Below are 24117 nucleotides of genomic sequence, written 5' to 3'. Positions count from 1 at the left end.
GGGCAAGATTGACATTATGGGACAGCATGACTTCAAGGCTCCAGAGCAGGTGCCCACACATTATACCTGTCCTTTGCCTCTGTGGTACCTGTCAAGCACAGAGTCCCATCATTATATGACATGGCTGAATTCCTCCTGTTTGATAGGTTCTACATATAGTAACTAACTCTGACATTGGAGAGGAGCTCACTAACCAGCACAGCAGACTCAATGGTGTCAGTATATCGATGCTGATTTTCACCATATGGGTAGGTGGCCCTTAAAGAAGGCATCTGTGCCTAGAACCAAAATTGCGCAGTAATCTTTTGAGGTGACAGAGCTGTTGGGTGAGCACAAGAAGTGCCATCATGCTGTCTCTCTTGGGGTTATTCATAGGCATTGGTAATGAGCATATATGAAAAAAACCCCAAACCATTCATACCTGATTCATCAACAGGTAACCTCTTACACCAAGCTGGTGCCATCCTTTTGAAGTGAGGCTAAAGCCAATTCAACAAATCAGGCACACTTAGCTCAGGAGGTGTCAATAAGGACTCTAGGCAGGTACTAGTCTATTTCTCGTATGAATCCCTACTGTTTGTAAGCATTGGACAGAAACTGCTACCACAGCAAGAGTCCCGGCAGAGTCCCATGCTGTAGGCTTCCCACTCCCTAAATTATTGTCTTGCTTTGACTGGCTGAACACACAGACCCAGGCCTGGCTGCCAAGCCTTGTTCCTCGGTCACGGGTGACCCTGGAGTGGGCACCAGGTGCAGAAGGATGCACAGAGCGGTGCACAGGCTCCCTCCCTATGACAGGCGCCTCTTCCCACCCTTGAAAAGCTTATGTCTCTTAGGGCAAGAGGGCACAAAGCTAAAAAACAACCACATGTCACAGAGACAGAGGAGGAGAACACAATGGCATTGCCAGTGTTTCAGAGATGGACAGGGACAGAGTTCAGCTATTCATTAAGTGAACTTGCCCAACCGGCTGAGGAAGGGGACTATTCCCTCCGGTATACAAGCAAAAACCATGTTACACAGCTGCTGTCCTTGTGCCCCAAGGCAAAACCTCCCTGACCCTAACTGTGATCAGGCCATCCTGTTGCATGAAGCTGAGCACAACATCAGCTTTTGGCCACCGGCGTAGTGATGGCTTCCTACTCCTGTTCACCTTCGCTTCAAACTGAGAGTGTTTGTTGCAGATACTAATTTAAAAAGGTGGGAGGGAGGATAGCATCAAAGCAAATTCACCCTCCTGCTCTGAATAAATGTTTTCTCAGGTCTAGTATTTATGTAAGAGCCAGGGGGATCACTAAAGGGCAGGGAAGGAGAGCTCCGAGGGCACAGACAGTGAGCAAGAGAGTATGCCGGAGCACTGGATTCCTTGGGAGATAAAGTTTCATTGCTACCGAGTTAATCTCCTGAGCTTCTAATTCCAATTTTGTCTCATTCAGTGCCTTTTGAAATGAGTTGCCATTTGTCTGTCTGGTGCTAATTTTCCTTCATTTGCCGCATCGCAGCCATCATTAGAGGTACAAAGTACCTCCATTGTCTTTTTTCCCCTTTCTTCAGTCACTCTCCTTGGTGCCTCTTGGTTTGTTAACTCTGCTGTCACTCAGTTGCAATCGGCTCCTGTTAGTCTGACCTGGCTGCCTCAGGACAGCCCAGCCCTCCACGGCCGAGGACACATCGCTGCCTGGGGTAGCTGCCTGGGGCAGGGGGCCAGGGGTGCTTTAGAGCAGTTGCAAACCTTTATTTGCAAGTGTTACAGCCCCTTCCCAGAGGTGTTTGGTCTCTTTCCTTATTTCCAGTTCAATTAGCTAATGGGGGTAACAAGAGCAGAGCAGGAAGCCTTTGGACAGCATTGCAGATGCCCTCTGAGCTTGTGGTCCTTGCCCTCATGCTGATTCAAGGTTCTCTTGGAGCCAGGAGCTGGCTCTCAGCTGCTGGCTCCTTACAAAGAGGCACTCAGTTGTGCCCCCCGGGGAGTAAATAGTTCTCTGCAGCCAGCAGCACAAATCCCCACGTCTTCTCCGCAGCCCTTGGGTCACCAAGCACACCAAGAGGTGCAGCTCCCTAGAGAGATGCCTCCCTACATCATCCTCAAGGAGACAGCAGCCCAAGGCCATGCTTGCACACCCATCCTTCCTGCAGCCACTTGCTGCCAGATCACTTGGCAGTAAAAGGCCTGACTGGGCTCAGGCATATGATCGCATTTCTGTCCCGCTAACAGAGCACACAGTACGGCTTATGCTGGTGGGTACCAGGGCTGTGTCAGCTGGAACCCCATCCTGCAGCGTGGGAGGCTTGCCCTGATGCCTGTCAGCAGCTCTGCTGTGCCAACTGCCACCCTGGAAAAACCTTGCAGAAGAGCAATGCACCACTACCAGCAAGAGCAACTTGCTTCAAGAGCATGGCACTGTGTTCACCCCACCGTGTGCTGTGGATGGGAAGAGCAGCACTTCCCCCCACTCTGCCTCAGCCGCAGTGAGAGAGGCTGCATGCCGTGTTGGGGTACCAGAGGTGCAGCTGGGGCTATCACTAGCAGCTGCCTGTAGCAATGAACCTCTGGGCATCTTAGTTTCTGTGCCATGGAGAAGAGCTTTGATCAATGGCAGGAGGCTGGGCTGAAGGCATGCAAGGCTCTGTGGTGGAAGGAAGACCTCAGGCTTGGTAAAGTAACATTCATGGAAAGATATGGTGAGCCCACCCCTTCCTTCGCAAGACAGACAACCAACACACAAGCACTGGTGCCGGGAAGGGGGTTATCTTGGCTCTGCTCAGCAAACTAGTAAAGTTAGCAGCTAGTGAGATGATCTGGGACAGGTTGTCCATGGCCGGAGAAGTTCTCAGGCCACTCTACAAATGAGTGATGGACCCACAGGCAGGCAGGCTTCCCAAACCACATTGCAGAGAGGATGCATAGTCTTATCTCAAGCTCACCATCAGCTCATGGGTGTTCTGGCTGAATGCACAGTGCCTGTGTTTTCCACGGCTTGTGGCAAGTGAAGCCACTTTAAGTGAGCAGTATGTCCCTGAGGCAGAGCTCCTCCAGTAAGGATGGTTGTGCCATCCTCATACCGAGACCCAGCTGCCTCCCTGTATGGCCTGGCTTATGCTGTTACTTGCTGCAGGCTCTGGCACCTCTAGGAGCTCTTCGTGTGCTGCCTGCTGGATGGCAGTGGAAGGGTGCTGGCTGCCAGACAGCCAGGTGGAGGCAGGGCTCCCACCATCAGTCTTCAAGAGGACTTCCTGCTTCTCTACCAGGATGCCTGGTGGTTCCTCTGCCCCTGTACGACACTGAGAGAACACGGGTTTGGAGATGGCATATGGCTGGGTGGGAGGGGATGGGGGAAGCCCAGCTGGAGTCAGAGCTTCTCCCTGTGGCCATTTCAGCTTGCTCACTTGCCATGTGTTCACTTGCCCAGGGAATGGGGGGGGGATGGGTTGCAAGGAGTACCCCTGCAGACTCTTTGGTGCAAGATCCTTGCTTTCTGTGCTGCCATATCCCTCAGCCTGAAAGCAAAATAACTTCTCTCATAACGCCATGCATCTTTTGATTCTGACTCTGCCACTTGCCTGCAGTAAGGATTAGACTGTTACTCCCTATGAAAATTTCAATGCTAGACAAAGTGCATGGCTTCAGTGCTGGGGGGGGAACCCAACAGAGCAACAGGGCAAAAATAAAACCCGACTCAATTCAGTTATCTACAGGAAACAAGCCCGCATGAATATTAGAGCTACATGTGATCATGTAGGGCTGAATGCAGGGCTAGGATGGGAAGCCAGGTGCACTGTGAGGGACTGAAGCTCTGCTAGATTCCTGCACTCATGTCAAGTGCCTTGTGCATTCCCACTGACTCTCTGTCTGGGTGGCATCCTCAAGGGGCTCAGGCCCTGGAGTGATTTCTCCAGCTGGGAGGACTGGGTTACAAAATGAGTTGCAAGCTGAAGAAACAGTTTTGGAGGCTGGGCTCCAAGAGATGGAAAACCCAGATCCATGTGTTGAGCTGGCAGAACAAGGTGGGACCGTCTACTTCTACCAATGACTTCCACAAACTCTCCCGTTGCTAGTACTGCAGCCTGTCACCACAGGCATCTGGGGACTGAAACCCTCAAGTCCCAGGCACAGAGCTGGATAAAAAAATCAGCACCCAAGGAAGGGGCAACAGCAGATCAATGCAGAGGTGTGATTTCCAAACCAAGTCTAAAGGGTGCCTTGCTGCCCTCCAGCCCTGTAACAATCTTGGAGCAGCTCTCATCTGGGAGAGTAGCGTTATTGCTGCTCAGTGTTTTGCATTTTAGTTGCAATATTTTAAAAGACCTGAAGTCAGATTTATCACCAAGGTTATTGGGATGTATGACCACTCTATTCTGCATTTCAGTTAGCACCTTCCTCTCTGTGAAAAATGGTTCAAACATTCATTCCTCTAGCTTCCTGCTCATTGCACCATTTTTAAGCTAAACTGGAAAGGCAGCACTTTTGAAGAGTAAAGATTTGACAAACCATATACTATGATAGTATTAATCATCAGAAAGCATTGTGTAAAGCTCACACCCTCCAGCATGTTCCCAAGTTTTTACAGACATCACACCTGCCATGTGTGGACAGAGTTCATAACACAGACCACAGACCGGTAACAAGGTGTTAGGTACAGGTATCTCTCTGGAAGCAAGTCATTGCAGTTTCCAGCTCTCACAGGTATCCCATGTCACAGCCACTCAAAGATGCTCCCATGCTTGTGGGAAGCTTGGGTCTGGATTTTGTGATAAGTTGTGACATTTGCATCCTGATTTATAACCCAGCCTGAAGTGCCACATCTTGAGAAATCTTAGGAAAAAAATCCATATTTCACATCCCAAGCATCAAAATATGGTGTCTCTAAAACAAATACGCTGCCTTGGGATTCCAGCTGCTGATGGGCCCAAGTGACAAGTCCTGTAAATCATAATAGTGCCAACCAGTGCACAGTTGTGGCAAATCTGATCAGGTGTTTTATCCATTGCAGTTTATCCCTCTAAACCCTGCTCTTTGCCTGTTCTGACAATGCCTGCTTTGGATAGCAAAAGCCAGTCTTGGCCGAACTGCAAGGTATTTTTATGGATGCACATTTTCCTGTGGCCTTTGAGCACCATAACCCTTAAACTCTTTTCCAATTGCAATTTACCCATGTTTGAACATAGTTCTCCAGTGAGGAAAGATGAAGAACACAGTCCCCAGAACATCTCATCACTTTTCTTACTCTTCTGGAAGTTTTGAGTTATGGTAAGTGCCAAGAATTTAGATCCTCATTTACTGGTAGGTCTGCATCATTGCTAATAATTTCCTATGTACCTTTTCCAGTGAGAATGGGGTACATCTAATAACTGCTGTTACAGATACAGAAAGCTCTTTGTGGTAGTAAATGCAGCAATTAATGCTAATGAGTCTGCTGTTAGCAAGTAATACTATTGGTGTTATGCTTACGCCTCACCAAATGCAAAGCTTCAGTTTGTTAAGCAGATGCCAGTGTTAACAGCCAAATTCTCTTCCCATGGATAAGTTAGTGTTAGTTAAATGTACCATTAAAAATAACCATTTAAAATGTTAATGAAAAGAGAGGTTGTGCTTGCCAGGGTTTCGCTTGTCTTCTTTTTCAGTCTCAGCTTTAAGGTGGTGGAGGTGAAAAGGCACAGACAGCTTTTCCAGGTGTGTTCAGAGCAGACATTGAGGTGGAGCCCTGGTAGCGCTGGTGACATCCATGTACAACACCAGAAGCGTGGCTTGTTTCCACCTCAGTGACCGGCCAATAAAGCTCAGTACCAACCTTCATATGCATACAGCACACTGATACCCCAGCTCGGGGCTCCCCCCACCAGCTCTGCCTGTGGCCCCCCCACCCTGCAGCCCCCCGGCTCTCCCAGTGCCATGGAATAGAATGACAGCAACAGAAGAGGGTTCATAATCCATCGCTTCTTCTTGGTCTCGAATAGCAAAGGTGTGATAAGTGCTAGCCACATTCATGTTCACAGTCCTGCTTACGCCTAGTGCTTACTGACGTACCTCTGCTTAGCAGAGGTACCTTTGTGCTGAGCTACTGACAGCAGGTTTTATTTAATTTCATGCAATTTAAGAAACAAGTCTGTACTCTACTGAAAACCTGGCTTTCATTGTGCTACGTATTATGTTCCAGAAACAAAATTAGGTAAACCTTTTCATAGACTATAACCCTGTTTTGTACCTAGGTCTCAATTCTCTGCCCCAATGAACTGTAAATAGGCAGTAGAGGAGAAGGTGGAAGGTGAAACAGAGGCAGTGAAGGCACCACACAGATGCTGGGCAGAGCAGACCCAGAAATAAGCAGCCCTGGTTTTTCACGCTCCAGCAGCGTGCGAGGACGAGACCACCTTGCTCTCAGCGCTGCAGCCAGGCTCTCCCACGGTGCGAGCTGAGCCCGGCCATGCGCAGCCTCGTGCTGCTGCTCCAGCGTTGGGGTTGCCTTTCCCCAGCTGCAGGCACGTGCTGCTCCGTCCCCCCCGGGCTGCAACCCTCGGCTGCCCTAGCCCTGCCGCACAGCCAGGGCCTGGATCCCAGCTGCACCACTGCCTTGTGCAGTAGCACATTTAGCTGTGACCCAGGGCCTGCCAGGAAACACAAGTTCTCCCACCAGCACAAGGAAGGTGTCGCAAGGCTGTGACATCCAGGTGGCACTTACGTGCTGGACAGATCCCGCCATTGGAGTGATTTGGCTGTAGATGTCCTGGGCTCTACATCCCTCATACTTACCGTGCTGAGATACCCCAGGTGCTGCTTTCTCCTTTCACCAGACTCCCTGGATGCTGCTTCTTGGTTTCTTTGCCCCTTTGGCTGTATTTTCTTGTAAACTTGCCCTGGCTACTCTGCTGCCCCCTCCCTTCTGCTCTCTTTCTTCTAACCTATTCTTTTAATGCCTACTTGTGCCCATTGTACAAGACTCCTGCCCCTCTTCCCCTTGTCCTGGCTGCCCTCGCCCCAAGCCCCAGACCGTCTCCATTGCCCTGTCTCCCCTCTCCCTCCTCGACATAAAACCTGGCCTCTCCAATGCTGTGTCCTGCTCTGTTTTTTGGCCAGCGTTTCCTGCCTCCTTCCCCACTGGCCTCCTCCTCTGTCTCCACCATCATGCTCTGTCTTTTGGTGCTCCTCTCCCGTGCTCGCCTGTGCTGCTCAGCCTCAGCCCATCCCTTCCATCTGCTTCCTTCCTCTTCCCTTCCTCCAACTGCAGCCCTGATCCCGACCTGTACCTGCACACACACACATGCACACACACAATTATGCTATTTAATGTAAAAAACGTGATTATTTGCAAAAGCCGAAGGCAAGCACTGGCTTCAGGGCTGGGCACTGCAGTTTCGCCCATGCCACCCAGCTGTGGACAGCCTCTGCACCCCTCCTCTCCTTGTGGCAGCTGCAGTTCATGCCTATTTACAGCCAGCCTGCTCCCTTCACCCCCAGGCACTGCACCCAGGGGGGAGTGCTAGGGGTGACCTGGCACCCGAAGCCACTTGCCCCTGCCCTGCTTGCAGCCCTGCACCACCTTGCCCCACCAAGGAGGTGAGGGAAGGGGCAGCCTGGCCTGCGTCCCCCGGGTGGGCTGGGAAGTCATCACTAGACACGATCAGAGAGGAGACAAGCCAAGGTATGCAAGGAGGGGAGGGGAAATGAAGAAACGTTACCTCCTTTTCACGTTTATTTCATTTTTGTATTTTTTTGTATTTTTTTAAGATCACAGAAGAGCAGAGCATTCATACATGTAAAGAAACAGAAACGAGATAACAGAAGTTAAATACATTGAGAAAAGAAAAAAATAAAAAGCTTTTTTTTTTTTCCATCACTGGGTTTTGTTCATTCATTTGTTGGGTTGTTTTGTTTTATTGATCGGTTCTTTTACACACACACTTGCGCTTTTAAAATTTTATTTCACAGAGCTAGTTCCAAAACCAAACCAATGGCAAAAATTAAAATGGCCGTTTTCTCGTTTCATTAAAGAGAAGTTCAGCTCATGTCTACAGTGCTGGGGAAAAATATATATAAAGATATAGATATATATATATATTTATATGTATATAACACTGTTAATGAGGAGAGTTCTAACCACCCCACCGTGTAGCAAGAAGAAGGGACTGGCCTTCATTCTCAAGGTCTAGAGGATGAAACTTGGCTCCAGCTGGGAAAGTTGAAAGATTTTGGGAGGTGACGGTGGCACCGCGGAGGCAGGTTCCTGCTCTTTGCCCCCTCCTCCCTTTCCTGGCACACACGTGTGCTCCCGCATGCACAAGCGCAGGCACACGGGCGCTTTCTCCTGGTTTCCTCAGGAGGTCACCATGTAGCTGTGTGGGCAGAGAGAGCCATGGCCGGGAGCAAGTGGAGGAGTGCATGTCTGGCTGTGGGTGTGATGGAGAGCGTGGGAAAGGAGAGCACCTATATGCTAGCCATGAGGACTACTGTAGCATGTGTGCGGTAGAGGTTGCAGGGGTATGCGTGTGTGCCTGTGCATGGCCGAGATGGAGAGTGGATGTCATAATTTTGGAGAAGGACAGCCCCGCTTGAGAGGTGCTCTCCTTACCGGCTGGCTCCTAGGTGGTCTTGCTCCTCGTCTCCATCCGTGGCCCATATGTTACATACAGAAGCATCCACACACCTGTTCCCGGGGCACGGCCGGAGCCACCGTGGTCTCACACTGTTGCATCGCTCACCAAGGCCCGTCGCAGCATGGTGTGCACAGCCCGGGGGGCCAGGAGGCGAGCGCCTGGTGCACCAGGAGCACAGGCAGGGAAGGAAGGTCCTGCCCTACCTGGGAACGGCCCTTCTTGGATGCCATCTCTGCCCCTTCCCCAGCTGTGCTGCCCAAGGAGCCCTGCTGTGCACGCAGCCCTGCCACCCGTGCTGCAGTCACATCCTCCTGACTTGCACTGCCCCTTCCTCCTCCGCTGCCTGGGCACTTCTACAAGGCTTGCAGGGCAGGCTGAGTCGCTGTGGCACCAGCTAACCTGAGCCTGCAACAAGTGAAGGACCCTTTGCTTGCCACCTGCCTGGGCTCATTAGGAGAGCTGCTCCTCTTTCCCAAGCCCTGCCTTGGCTGGTCTCCTTGCCTCACACACATCGCCCCAAGCCACAGAGATATAGAGGACCATACCAACATATCCCCACCAGGCTCACTTCTGCTTTCCTGTTATGGTGAGTGAATCAACAAGCCAACACCACATATTGCCCTAATGGGAGCCAACCATCAAGCAAAATTTGGGGGGGCTGCAGGAGCTGCCTGAACATCGTTCTAGCAAGTGACAAGAAGGAAAAGAGAAAGAGGTTTTAATGGCGTGACACAGCTCTTAGTCAGCAGGAGTCATGCAGTTAAAAGAAATCTTCTAGGTGTCCCACTGGAAATGAAGCCGCTCTAAGACTAGTGTTGAGAGGCCACAGTCTCCTCACTGGTGAAACTGGGAGTTCTGTGTTGGACCGTGGACAGCACTCATCCCTACCCTTTTCCACTGGCATCACATCTTGGAAATTACCATCCAGTTTCTCCATCACTTCCCCGCCTGAGGGTCTCCTCTTTCCGTGGGACGGTTTGCTCCCGGCATCCCTAACTCAAGAGGTTTCGTGTACTCGAGTCAGAGAAGCAGTAAGATTGTGCACCATCAGAAGAGAGAGAGAGAGAGAACTGCTCACCGCCCTAGCATCTCCTCTGTAGGACTGTCTTGGTTAGCCATCCTCGGTGTCAGTTGCTACATCACATCAAGCACCATGATGATTTGGGCTGTGGGTCAGTGTGCTTGGAGGAGAGGACGCAGAGTTGTGAGAGGGGTTGGGAGGAGAAGAGCTGTTTCCCTGTGCCCATAGATCCCCTCACCAGGGAGGGGCAAAATGGTAAAGCGCTGCACAAAGATTGAGCTGAAACATCACCTTGTGGTGGGGCTGTGAAGGACTCTAAAGTAGCTCCTCCGACTTCCCAGATCCTCTTCCCCAAATGCTCCTGAATCATCAAGACTTGCTGTTGCTACCCCAAATTCCTTCCAGATGTGCAGCTTCCACTCAGTCTGGAGACCATGTGGCTATTGACAGCGACTTTGTCCATGCTGTGAGCCTGGACTTTCAAAATGGGGTTGCTCAGACAGGTGGCTTGGGGGCATGGTCTGGATGCACCTGGAGCTATGAAGAGCTGGTGGGGCTTGGATATACTTTGGCCAAAAGTGGGGCAAGCAGCAGTACACGAGAGATCTGCCCGAGCGGTGAACAGTCAGTGGTGTGAGAAAGGTGTGCAGACAAAGACTAACTCTCGACACAATGCATGTCACCAATGAAATCTTCATGAATGGCACGTTAACATGCACTTGGTGCTAGCATGGGGTGACACAACTTCACTGGTGAAGGAAGTGGGAAGGGGAGAGGAGAGGAGTGCATCATTGAGCAACATAGCCGCAAGCTGCGGGGCTGCAAACAAACAAAAATGAACACAACTGCCAAGACACAGGTGTCGGCTGGAGTGTCCCACGTCGCCCTTCCCAGCCGTTCAGAGACAGGCGTCTGCTTCGTTTTCCATCTGACCAGACACACGCTCCAAGCAACGTGCTACAGTCACGCATGGAGGTCATGTGGCTCGGGGTGGCTGCATTTCCCCTGTGAGTTCCTTTCAGAAAGACTTGCCTTCACCCCTCCTCTCGGTCGTCTGAAAAGGGTTAGAAATCTGCTAGCAAGTATGGGGCCATATATTAAATCTAAGTCTTTGTTCCTCTGCTTGGACATTACCAGACATCTCATGTAACTCTTGTAATATTTACAAACCAGTAGAAGAAATACAATTTTTTTCTTTTTTTTTCCTTCCTTTTTGTTTGTTTCTTTTTATAACACTAAATGTTAAATCTCCATCAATCAAACACAATTACACTGACAAGCTCAAGGAACTGGTGTCCCATTCCAAACTCCCATCTCTCTCAGTCCCCAACCAGCTGAGAGGCAGCAGAAAGCAAGAGCACAGCTTTTCAGGAGGGTATGGAGAAGATAGCAACATGAACGCGGAGTAGAGGAGAGGAGGAGAAACAGCTTCAGAGAGAAATGCCTGAGACAGAAGAAAACCCTTTGCAACATCTCTGTCAAAGGGCAGAGGGGAGAAAGAGAATGGCGAAAAGCGTTTGACCTTGCCTGTGTTTCCTATATTTGTCTGGGCTGTCCTTTCAACAGATGCTTTGGGTGATCCCTGCTCGAGTTCAGGAGAAACAGGGGGATGTTCACAGCATCCCGTGACGCATGCGGCAGCTCGCAGGATCAGAGTAAATCAAGCTCCAGCCTACCCACGACTCCCCCAGCCCTGCTAGGAACAGACATTGCCAGGAGTGGGGCTCCCAGCACTGCTGCAGGTAACAGGCATACTTGGTATTTGTGGCTTTTCTCAGACAGGTCTGCAAATAACTGGCTTTAACCTTGTTTCACAGCCATGCAACGGAGGCACAGATCTGCCCAGGTCCTGCAGGCAAGACCAGATCCCAGCACTGGGGTTGTGGCTGTTTCCTCTAGATAATAGGCAGATGGCTTCAAAAAGTGGGTGTCCTGTTTTTAGTAATATATTTCTCTTTAATCATAAGCCTCTGTGCCTTGACATCTAAAAAAATATCCCCTCAAATCTCCTTCAAACCAAAAAAAATGTGAGACAATGAGGACTTGTGACCACCACCACACCACAGGGCTCTGATGTGCGTGAACCCAGTGCCTAGGAGTGACCCCACAGCGACAAAAACACATGCAGAGGACAACGCACGGGACAGACCTTACAATAGCAACCAGGCTGACATCAAAGAGAAGCCTCAACCTAAAGAAAATGGTGGGCTTGACCCAGCCCTTAGGAACAGCCTGTGACAGCGAGTCACTGCAGGCTGCCCACCTTCTCGCAACAAGCCTGCAACAGTAAATCCAGCCGTAGGTACAGCGCCGAGAATGAGAAATGCCAGCCATGCGGTGTTTTCCCTCGTGCCAGTGTGCTGGAGAGGGTGCAGCTCCCCGCCCCGGCTTCTGGGACCAGCATCAGCTCATGGCCGTACCAGGGGTGTGAGGAGCCCTGTTACAGCAGGAAATCTGGAGTTGTTACTAAGACACTGAATGACACAACCCTCCTGAGAGGTAGGCACGAGGACTGGGGTGTCTGAATGCCCTGAAGGATACAGGGCATTTTTTTCTTGGGCTGCAGCATGCCAGTCTCCAAAGGAGATGCACAAGTCCCATCATGACCGCCCTGTTGTGGAAGGGGGGAGCTGTCCCTTGCGCAGATTTCATGCACCAGTTGCACAGCTCTCCCCTCCCGCACCAAGGCACAAACACACCCAGGTATGGCTTTGGGGCCTGGAGGAGCATAATTTACCACCATCCAAATCCACAGCAGATCTATAGCAAGCCTGCCATCACCCAAACTTCAGCCTCTTGTGTCTCTCTTTAATATTTCCTCACTCATTCTGGCTGCCTGCGACGAGCCCTTGACTGCCTGCTTAATTGCCTGCCTGCTGCTGCCCGAAACAGCTGAGCTCAGCAGAGAGGAGGCAGGCGCCGGCAGTGCCGCAGTGCAAGGTGAAAGCGCCGCACTGAGCAGCAGGGAGAGGCCTTGGCAGAGTCTGCCCCAGCCATGCAAAGATGGGGACGGGCTCACAGACAGCAATTCCCACTTTCCTTCCTGGCAGGGGATGATCCGGTGGGTATCCTCTCCCGCACGCTGCAGGGCTGCAAGCCTAAGCTGTTTCCCCCTTGTCTTCAAGAGCACATGAGCATGGCTGCCAAGCACGCTGCTACTGCGCCAATTCACAGGGCAAAGACAGAAAAGCAAGCTTACTGGTGCTTGAAAGCTCAGTGGTGCCAAGCACCTGTAAAACACTGTACCGTCGTGGGATGGTCACTCGACTTGTGTGGGCTAACGCAAGTTCCTCGCTGCACATCCCTCCCCCCCAAAAAAAAAGTGGCTACCTGATAAACCCTGTGTTTTATCACCTTTGCTGTGGATGCTAGGGCTCGTGACCAGCCACGAAACACAGGAGTCTCCTCCCTGCTGCCCTGGCCCACACACATGCACTGCAGCCACTGGAGCATATGACTGTTGGCTTCCCCTCTCCCAGTGCTCGCTCTGGCTCCTGCAGCAGACCTGTTGCTGGAGTGGCAATTTCCAGCCACCACCCAGCATTTTCTTAACCCTGTTTCTCACAGCCTGTTCTCTTCCTCTCCTTCTCCTTGCTCAGAGGCCACTGGAGCATCTCCTGTTGGGCACCTCTGCATGTGATTCTGCCATGGGAAGGATGATGGCAAGTGATAGCCCTCTCCAGCAAGACCAGCACCCTTCGGATGAGAAAAGAGAAGAGCAAGGGGAATTGTGCTGCCTACTTCTTTGCTGCACCAGTTTAAGCTCCTTCTTTATAAGCCCAGGATTTTGGACCTGACATTTGTTTTTCTTCTTACATTCACAGGTCCTAGACATTTTCTGACCCAATTTGTTTCAAATGTGGAATTTGCAAAGTGAGCTTTGTAGTAGCAGTGGTGTACAATACACACACACACGCACAAGCACACGCACACACACACACTCACCCTTACATAGCATACGTTTCCTTTTATAACAGGGAGGACAGCAAGAACAACAACAAAAAAGGGTATTGGCTCTATTTTTGCATGACTACAAAAATGGTTAGGAATGACCAGATGGTGGTTTTTCACGTTGAGGCATCATTCCTACGCACACACTATAGCTACAGGAATGGCTGCTCGGTGATGTCCAAGGTCTCATCACACACACACCACCAGCCCAGCCTCCCCTCCCCAGGAGGAATGGGCGGCTGCACTCTGCACTCCGTAGTGCTGCAGGCCTGCCCTGGTTTCTTCTGCTTATTGTACGTGTGCACACTCCCATGCGCATGTGCAAGCACTCGTGCGTAGCAGGGGCTGCTATGCTGGTACTTGAAGGCTGACAGCCAGACAGGTTGCAGGTGGGAGAGAATAAAAGGCTGAACAAGGGTGCAGACTGACTCTTGCAAGCAAGGTGGCCAGGAGTCAAAAAGCCAGTGAGGACGCTGGAGAGGGGACACCATGGGAACCTGTGTTGCAGCTGCCCCTCTCTCCTCACCCCTCTTCTCTGCCTGAGTGATCTCTCAGCATCTTGTCTCACACTTACAAGGCAGGACATTATCTACAGCAGGATGAGCATATGTACACATGGACTGTTCCTTTTGCATGCTTAGAGAGAGCAAGAGAGAGAAAGAGAGAGAAGACGGAGTGAGAGCCACGCATACACGCATGCACGCACGCACACAGGCATACACGGGAGAAAGAGAAAGACACCTGGTTGAATTGAGAGGGGAGAGGAAGAGGATTAAAAAAAAACAGAAAAGAAAAGTATGTTTTCAGTAGAGTTGACAGCTTTAGTTCAAGTCAGCGTGATGTTGCATGGAGGGGACAGGAAAGAAGGTGTTTAGCAAGGGCTGGGTGCACAGGAGCGCTGGGTGAAGTGATGAGAGGAAGGGGTTCTTCACAGGACACCAGTGTGCAGAGAGATTCAGGTGACTTGCTCTGGTTTGTGGCTTTTTTTTTTCTTTTTCTTTTCAAAAGTATGAACTGGCTGAGCATCAGCTCACAAAAATGACCCAGGGCATCCAAAAAGTTAAGTGGCTATAGACACCGAAGCAAAGACCTCTTTCAGCAAAAGAAAGAAAGAGGAGGAAGGAAGGAAGGTGAGGGAGTATGGAAAAGAGGAAGGAGGAGCGAAAAGAAAAGGGATCTTCTGCTCGATTGGCTTTGCAGGTTTTGTTGGATTGTTTACATTGCAGCATCCTCTGGCGACACGATCCTTGCTGGTGCCCCATTCTCTCCCTTGCTTTGTGTTGCCTCCTAGATGGTCGGTGACTTGACAGCCGGCTTGTCAGGTTTCGGATTAAATGTTGCTGAGTCTTCATTGCTGTAATTTTTCCTCTCCCCCCTCTTCGCTCCTGAACACACAAAAGTTGTGAAAGAAACAGTCCTCTCTCTCTCTCCCCCCCCCCTCTTTTTTCTCTCTCCCCTCTCTTCACTCTGTCTCCTGTATAACGCATTTTGTTTTGTGTGTTGTTGTTGTTGTTGTCGTGTTGGGTTTTTTAATTATTATTATTATTATTATTATTATTATTAATTCTGATTTGTATTAACATTTGCTGAGTAGGCAGAGCAGGGACGCTGCCAGCAGCCACAGTGGGACGGCCAAACTCATGGAGCCGTTGTCTACTCTCCCCGTGCCGGGTCCTGCAGGGTGCGAGAAGGGAGAGAAAAGAGGACAAGATTACACGCGGCTGGGCGAGACGGGGGTAACACAGGAACATGGCGCTTTGCTCCCGGGCTGCTCCTGTGGCAGGGGGCCGGGGCTGCAGGGCACAGCCGCCTTCCCGCTTAGGTGAGCCTCCGTCCAGCCCAGCTGCAGGCTCCTGCCCGCCTGCTCCTCAGCATCCTCCCCTCCCGCCCAGTGCTCCGTCAGCATGCAGCTCTCCCTAAGCAACACCCAGGCTGGAGACGCAGGGCCTGGAGCAAGCGGGAAGGCTCAACCCCGGCTGCTGGCCCCATTCTATCCCGCGCCATGCCTCCGGCTGGGAGCCGCTGGCTGCCTGGCACAGCTCACGCCTTTGCACGGTGCAACCCCCGCCCACCAGCCCCGCACCTCCCTGCTCCACCACCTTCCCGGCGGTGGCCCTGGGATGCCAGGGCTCGTTGTAATTCTGCGCGGTGGCCAGTGCCTGTCTGCAGCCAGACACCGGCTCCACGGGGGCTGATTCATCACAGCAGTCCGATCAATAAAACATGGGCCCAACCAGCGGATGCCTCCCCTTCCCAGGGTCTGTGCCGCAATTATTTATTTCTTAATCAGGGTGGAGGAAGGCTTCGCTGTTATGTTTATGGCCCTGTGGCACGACAGCTATGGGGTAAGGGTGCAGGGTGTGCCAGGGAGGTTGATTTTTCATAAGGGTGGGAAACGAACTTGCATGCATGTGTGCGCGCATGCACGGGGGTCTGTCAGAGGGGGCAGGGAGGAGCACTCTGCCGCAGCAACAAATAACGCAGCCTTGCTCCGGGAATATTAAGTGCTAACACTCCTGACATCTTCTCATTCATCCTCTCATTTATGGGTTTCCTTTTCTGGATGGCTTTAAAGGCAGCGATGCTGTTTTAAATTCACCCTGCAATACCAAGCCTTGGCAGCCTTTTCCTTATAATGGGGCAGGGAGGTGTACATGGCTGTGGTTTCACAAATCCATGCTCATTATGCATATGTACTCATAGGTGTACGCATATAAGTACATTTATATGTACATGTACACATGCAGGTATATGTACATGTATATGTACACATATACGTATATGCATATGTACATGTACACATATACGTATATGTGTATGTATATGTGGTGCTTTACACAGAAGGGGTGCAGGAAGATGCTGAAGTGTGGAGATGGAAATGAGTCTGTATGTTGGGACTGATCCTGCTGTGGAAGAAAGAAGACATGCTTACTGCCAAGAAGAACTATGCCTAATGGCAGGGGGGAGCCAAAAAAAAAAAAGCCCCTGTTCAGGAGAGCCCCATGGGACCAAAGTGCAATTGCTCCCTCTCACAACCTGCAGAGTTTAACCAGGCAAAGAGTCCCTCTCTGCTGGGTGGAGCACGGGTGCCACAGGCCTGCTCAGCAGCACAGTCGCTATTAAACTCTAGCTCGTGACTAAAAGGCAGCAAATCCAAGAAGGATGTCTGCAGAGCCTCCGAAATTCTGTAGCACTTCCGTTTGTGTGATTTCTTCCTAATGTAGCCTGTCACTTAGTAGATCAGCTGTTTGTGCCCCAATTCTATTCTTTCGTTATTAAGTCAGTATGTGCTGAATTGTGTGGAAAATTTATATTCCATCTATGGCTTCTTTTTTCAGTTATCCCCTGCTCGTCTTTTCTGGCTTGTCACACAAATCCTGTAACACTGCTTTTTCACTCCTTGTTTTGGTGACAGGAACTTATTTTCCCCTCTGAGCTCAGGAACAAGTTCAAGTTCAGCTACTACACTTACCTGACCTATGTGTCAAAGAAAGCATCTTTCATGGTCAAATGCCTGGGGGGAGGATGTTTGGGACCATTTGTGTCCCATGTTGGTGGTGAAAAAGTCCCAAAACATGACTTCTCTGGCCCAGCAAATAATCAAGAACACACCACACAGGGTGTGTTGCCCACAAAAAGTTTTCAGCCATCACATTTTTACTATTTGGCTAAAATACTATTTGTCTAACACATACAAGGACACATATGTAACACATGCATACATGGCAACCATCCCCCTCCTTGCCACTTTTCTAGGGGGCACATGCAATCAGAGCAAAGGCATATGTAGCTATGGAGGCACGCAATGCACACCTAGCACAGCAGAGGCAGGGGTGTGTTTGGTCTTGGCTGGGTACCGCTGCCTTAATACGTGCAAGTGCATGGCTCAGGGTCTGTGTGCTTGGAGGGGGTGGGGGATGGGGGTATGGTATGGTAAAAAGATGAGCGTCTGCAATACCTAGGTATAAGGGAGGACGGTGTGATGAAGGACTTGGGAGAGGGTCACACCAGCTTCTGCTCTGCTTGAACTTGTGTGCATAAGCTTGAGGATATCTGACAAGGCAAGACTCCCATCTCCACAGCTGAAAAACGGTGCGAGTTATATGTCCTCATGTTTCCCTGCTAAACTCCCTGCATGTGCCAGTGAGGTGATGGGGCTGGCTGCAGAAGCCTCTCCATGTGCATTCCTGATCATCTCCTGCGCAACACCACATGCTAATACCAGCAGTTGTTTGCACCACCCAGCCATGTGTAGCTGTGCAGGTGCCGGGCAGCGTGTTAAGCTGACTGGGAGGCCTGGGACCCATCGTGGTTCAAAGCTGCTGCAGCCCCTGCACATAACCCTGGGGGCTGCGTGTAATCTCTGTGTCCTACAGCAGAGCTAGCTAAAGTGCGTGCCACATATGCTACATTTACTGTCGCATATATTGTAAAAATGTGGGAAGGTTATAATTCAATCACAAAATAAAATCTTGAAAACTTTGAGAATTTAGGCTTTGGGGAGGGACTAATCGCTCAAACGTAAAAAAAGAAAAGAGTGAAAATGTTAGAAGAAAATAAAATATTCATCTCTGAGCGAGATTTCGTGCAGGAAATAGTATGTTTTCAATTCACTCTATCACTTCCAGTCTTCTTTCCTAGCCACACCTCGGTATTGCCGTGCTGTGGCCTGGCTGGCTGTGACAGCCCACGTTTGCGTGATGACATCTGTGTGTGTGTGTCTGTGTGCACGTGCTGCTCTGGACTGTGCGCGCTGCTGATGAGGGAGCCGAGGCACCCACGTGTGAACGTCCACACCCGGCGGAGCGCGCCGGCCCCCTGCAGCGGCACGTGCTTGCCACGGGCGTGCTGCCGAACACGTGCACGTGCGCACGCACCGCCACACCCACACGCTCTCCACTCCACCCACGCGCACCAGCAGGGACACCCACCCAGCCGCACAGGGGCACGCATGCACATGTACATGCACACGCGGGCACGCGCGTCCGCACGCTCCCCCCCCCGCGTGTGCACGTCCGCACGCCCTCCCCCACGCGTGTGCGCGCACACACACACGCCACAGGCATGCCCCCCCCCGCGCCCACAGCCAGCCCCGCAGGCCGGCGCACCCCCGCGCCCCCCCGCAGGCACGGACACCCGCGCCCGCAGCCGCGGCACAGCGCGCCACGCCGCGGTCTCCGCCGCCCCCTGGCGGCCGCCGCCGCCCCGCCGAGCCGCCGCCGCTGCCGCCCGCGCCTCCCGCCGCCGCCGCCGGCGCCCGAGCGAGCGCCCCGCGGAGCCCCAGCGAGCCCCTGCGCGACCGGGCTGCGCTGCCCTGCCTGGCTCGGCCTGGGCGCGGACTCCAGCTGCCGCGCCCGGCCCTCGGCTCGGAGCTCAGCCCCTCCGCGCTCAGCAAAGTCCGCGCTCCCTGGTGCCGAAAGCCGAGGAGCGACCCTCGCGGCGGGCGCTTGCCGCAGGGGGCTTTGGCAACCGAGTGGCGCTTTCTCTGCAGTCTCCCACGTTCGTAACCTCGAGCCTGTGCTCTGGGAAGTTGCTCTGCAAGCCAGTCTCCCGGGCTGTTCATCCCCCTGCAACTAGGCAGCACTGTGAACTCTGTGACCACGCAATGGCTTTGCAGGGGGTTTTCTTCCACCGCAGCCAGGAAGGAAACAGGGTTTCTGATGATGAGGAGGAGTTAATATGAATACCTGGCAGCATTTCACAAATAAACCCTTAAGGGAACTCAGGCCTCAAATGGCTGACCAAGTCAGATCACATTAATCAGATCAAGAAGGAACAGACTGAAAACTGGCAAGGCAATTCTGCATGCAGTCCTCTTCCTTGCTTCAAATAGCAAAACATTTAGATACCCGGTGCAGATGCAGGTGGATCCCTGCCATGGTGCCTAGCTGTGCTGCAGCAGCCTCGTGGGACACGGCACCTCGTGTTTCCAAGGGTTTGTCTGTGCCACGCATTCAGCCTGGGCGATCTGCACTGGTGTCACGGCACAAGGTAGCCTTGGCCGAGATTTAGAGAGCTGTAGATCTCTCAGGGCTGAAGGGAACCATGTGAAGCCCCCATCCTACCCTCTCCCCAAGGCAGTGTAACCCTACCCGTGCCCTTAAATTTCACCACGGGAAAAACAGAGCCATGCCACCGTGACCTCGCTGCTCCTGCCCACCTGCGTGTAACGGGCCCATGCACCAGCCTCGCACAGAGAGGCTCCAGGGGCCTTTTCCTGACACTTCTGGGAGAACATCTCCATACTTTCGACTGGGGATGCGGTAGGGGCGGCGAGGCCCTTCAGCATGGGACTTCAGAGATTTTGCCTGGTGCTTCACCCTCCTGCAGGCAAACCCTTCCATGCAGCATGAAGCAGAAGAGTTGTTGCATGCTCTCGTGTGCAGCGTGCTGTTTAGGCAGTGCTGCGAGAGCTTTACCAGCCTTGTATGCAGAGCTAGCGGCACCCGCTACTGCTAAGGTTGCCTGACCTCTCATTATAAGGCCCTGTTTGTGTAGCACTTTACAAGCATCAATAGGGCAGGTGGAACAATCCCATGCTGGGTGTTTGCCTTGGGCTGATTTTATTTTTTTTAAGTGGAAGAGCAGCAGCCAAAATACTTCCGCTGTGTCTGAGAGCAAGGCTTGAGGAGGAAAAAAATGTTTATTTTAATCGTTAAAAAAAGAAAGCCAGTGACTGTCCCTCAGACTATTTTTTCTGCTCTGATGCTTTGGCTCACAGCCTTGCAAGAGTGCAGAGATTTGGTCTTTCAGGAAAAGGTAAATAGCTACACAAAACTATCTGCCCTCAACACCCTTGAGGAGGCGGTCCCCACAGGCTTCACACGTCTTGAATGACTTTCCTGGGGCCACCTCAGTGGGTCAGTGCTTTGGCCCCTCACAGGTTTTAGGGCCCCCCATACAACTGGCACAGCACAGTCGGGCTTGCTACACTTGCTCCTCCCCAGAGGACTGCAAGCTAGGGTAGCCCAGGTTTCACTATAGATGCATGGGTATGTATGGTAGTTTGCATGGTATAGCTGTAATACTTGTGTGTGTGTGTGTGTCATGGCTCATGAACTGCCCCTACTCCTGTGAAGGGTGTAGGAAAAGACATGGCAAGCAGGGCTTGAGTGAGATGGTGGAAGGAGAGGGGAAAAGCAGGGTGCTGCTTATGTTCACAGCAAACCACAGCAAGATTGCAAAGCCAAGAGCTGCTCTCTCCCTCAAAACCAGCCTGCCTCCAAGAGGAGCATACCACAAGAAAAGACCAGCTCTGCTGGGTCAGTCCAAGGGTCTTGTCTAACCTTCAGTCCTGTCCCCTGCAGGTGCTGCGTGGGGACGAGCTGGGAGCATATGGCCAGCATGGCATCATATTGGCCTGCCTCAGGTGCTTCAGAGTCATCCTGAGGCAGTGGAAGCTGCAATCCTTGACAGATTCATTTTTTCTCCCATGAACTCGTCCAGTCACTTCTGGACTGCCTGAAGACTTCCATACGCACAACCTTTTAAGGAGCACAGCGGCAGTCAGCTGCCAGCAGTGATATTATGGCCACACATTAAATTTGGGTGTTACGTTCTCCTGTGACTTCATGACCTTGGTATTAACAGAATGCCTGGCACACTGCCCGTTACTAATTGCTACCTGAACTGGCTAGATTAAAACTGTCTCAGTCACTCCTTGCTGTGCAGCCTCCTCTGCTGACTACAGGCGAGCCAGGCCAAGGAAACTGCTCAGTCTGGGAAGAATTAGCTGCGGTGTGTTCAGATCTCCCTGGGAGAAAGAGAGATGAGCTTTTTGTCAAGGAAACTGTTAACAGTGTCAAGAGATTGGTGGCCACTGAATGCTCAAGGCCTGAATCGCAGAGCTGCAAGTCTCCCCACCAAACCTGGGGCACAGCTATTACGGAGCCCTCAGTGGATGCTACCCAGGCAGCTGAAGGGAGCACAGTTTAGTTGTGAGAGGACTTGGTATGATGCCCCCCAAGGCCTAAGCAACTGAGACTCCAGCGGTGCGTCCCCCATGGCACAGGCTCAGCCTCCAGAGACGAGACTAGCTGCAGAAATCACCAAGAGGGGAGCAGACTTATGAGGTCTGAGCCTTGTGGGATGAATAAAAGCACATTTTTTCTCCCTGCATTCAAGCCTTGAATTTACGGTGCTACAAGGCACTGCAACACACAGCCTCAGCAACAGTGGCCAAGGTCAGAAGGCTGCTTGGTAGCCCTGTACTTGCCCTGCCTCATGGCTGGCGTTGGCCCCTCAAAGCCTATAGTGCCCATTCGGGGTTGGGGATTGCATGAGGAGGTGATAAATATGGGAGGAAGATTGTATCAGGTCAGAGGCATAGGAAAAGGCTGCTGTGATGAGGGATATAAGAAGGGGGTAACATGGGCTGAGGTGATATGATGAGCCTTACACTTGTACCAATGCAGGGCTACAGCAAAGGAAATGATACCAGGGAAGGTATTCAATTGAAATGGCAATATGGGCACGCTCAGCTCAGGGCACTGAAGAGGGCAAGAAGAGGAGATGTCAGCCAGGGTGAGGATGGGGAAATGGAGGAGCTGACGTGAGCATGCAGGTTGGACAGGTAACGAGAACAGGTCCTGGGAGAAGGGGAGATGAGGAGAGGAAATTAAACCCAGATCAGGCATAGGGAAGCCAGGCATGGTGGCAGAGAGGCAGGTACAAGCAAATGATGGTGTTTATAGGAAGAGGGTGTTAGTACCAGGAATGCAAAGGCAAGGAGCCAGTGCCAGCTGGGGTCAGAACTACAGGAGAAAAAGTGGGGATTCCTACAGAGCTGTCTAGGCATGGATGTGGTGCCAGGTGAAGCTGAAATGCCAACAAACAGGTATGAGAGAGGGCACGAGCAGTACGCGAAGGGGTGCTGCCAGCTCTGCGGCATGCAGGCGTACAGCACTCGCCCTCCGGGTGCCCGGAGCAAGCTCCCTGGTTGGCACCCCCCCCCGGTGGGGTCTGCTTTGCACCCCTGCCGCCCAGCAGCAGGGCCGGGGCGATGCTGCCATTCCCTCCTGCCTTGCTTGGCCACGAACCCGCGGCAGCAGCTGCGGCGCGGGGCTGCGGGCCGGGCCGGGGGAGCCGCGGGCCGGGCCGGGGGAGCCGCGGGCCGGGCCGGGCCGGGCCGGGGGAGCCGCGGCTGACGCCAAATCGCCTCGTCCCCGCGAGGTGGCAGCCGAAGGCCGAGGAAAGAGGAGACTCCGGGCGCTCCGCCGGCCCGCCTCAACCCCGGCCAGCCTCCGGGCTGGGAACGGCACCGGCTGGCAGGGACACTCGGGTTAGTGGCTACGCACACCTGCGGGAAAACGCTGGGGTCCTGCACAGCAAAGCCCCCGCGGGACCATGCTGAAGAAAGGGTGCCAGCTCGGCATGCTCGGAGCCACTTCTGCCTCAGGCAGCCCAATATGGCCATGTTTTTGTGGCACAGAATCTGATCCCCATCAGTCTGCAGCTCTCCACAACCGCTACGCAGCAGTATCCTTGGTAAAACTGCTTTGGGGGGCAGATCTGATGTGCTGGTTGGTCATCCCCGTCAAAGCAAGACATCTACCCGCTACAGTAGCAAGCAGCAGAGGTTGCAGGGCGCAGTGGTAAAGTTTCTAGCCTATTCTACTTCCTCCGCATGGATATTCCCCCTTCTCTCCCCTTACTCCCTCCAGCTCCCTTTTGCAACACGGATAGCACCCCTGGAAGGGGTCTGCAAGAGAAGGGGATAGAGGCTGTGCCACGCCATGTAACCCTTGCTGAACAGGCAAACTAGGTCAGACTTGTAAGCAAATCCACAAGTCCTCTTGGTTGCACAGAGGCATGCCTCCAAATGCTGTGAGCAACATGATCACCGCCAGCAGAAATTGAACCTATGCCTTTCAAGATTCCCAACACAGACCTTTAAAAAGGGTCATTTGAGATGCAAGTAGAAAGCAGATGTATTTCTGCTCCATACCCAGAGGGAAAAAAAATCACCCAGCCATCTACATGTTTCACACCCACATTCACCAATCTAGAATATTCTGCTGCGTCCTGGGTCCCATCATCAGAGTAAACCAAAATGGAGATAGGAAAAGAGACAGCGGGTGCCTTTTTTTCTCTTATTTACATTAACAGGACTCCAAGGCTTGACATATCTGCCGTGCTGATGGAGGAGAGCCCACAGAGAAGTTTCAAAGGGCATCAGAGAGCTACAGGCTCCTTATCTGCTTTGGGGAACCTGACCTTGGGATCCTGTCAAAGAATGTGAGGTAAAACCTGGTGTAAGAGGACAATCAGCCCCCATGAGTTTCTGAACGGAAGTAAGGCCAGGAGGACGCATGGGACAGGCTAAGAGGACTTGCCTGTGATGGGAAGGAAAGAGTGATGGCAAACCAAGTAGAGCTGGCCTGCTGGTTTTCCAAGTGTTCTCTGCCCTGAGCAGCTCTGGGCTCCATGCTGTTGACAGGCTGACTCTACTTACAGTGAAAGCTGGAGTCCTGCTTCTTGAGCAAAGAAGAGGACCAAAAATGAGGGAGGAATGGAAAAAAAACCTCTAAGGAGAAGGTGCAAGGGAAATGGGATGT

General features: G+C 52.2%; 1 protein-coding gene across 4 annotated transcripts in view; it reads right to left on the bottom strand.

Annotated features, from left to right (window-relative positions):
• Positions 1 to 10889: 10889 nt before the first annotated feature.
• The window catches only part of LSAMP (limbic system associated membrane protein), a 1028339-nt gene continuing 1015111 nt past the window's right edge, over positions 10890 to 24117 (bottom strand). For 3 of the 4 annotated variants that reach the window (XM_072881982.1, XM_072881963.1, XM_072881991.1), the window contains one exon: positions 15097 to 15235. In XM_072881982.1, the coding sequence (XP_072738083.1) occupies positions 15138 to 15235 (98 nt within the window). In that variant the 3' untranslated portion in view covers positions 15097 to 15137. Of the gene's footprint in view, positions 14947 to 15096; positions 15236 to 24117 lie in introns of those variants that run through there. The other variant, XM_072881974.1, reaches the window with a different exon arrangement.

This window comes from Ciconia boyciana, chromosome 1 (assembly GCF_034638445.1).
Source record: "Ciconia boyciana chromosome 1, ASM3463844v1, whole genome shotgun sequence".
Lineage (NCBI taxonomy): Eukaryota > Metazoa > Chordata > Aves > Ciconiiformes > Ciconiidae > Ciconia > Ciconia boyciana.
The sequence above is the reverse complement of the archived record's forward strand: the minus strand, read 5'-3'. Positions and strand labels throughout refer to the sequence as shown.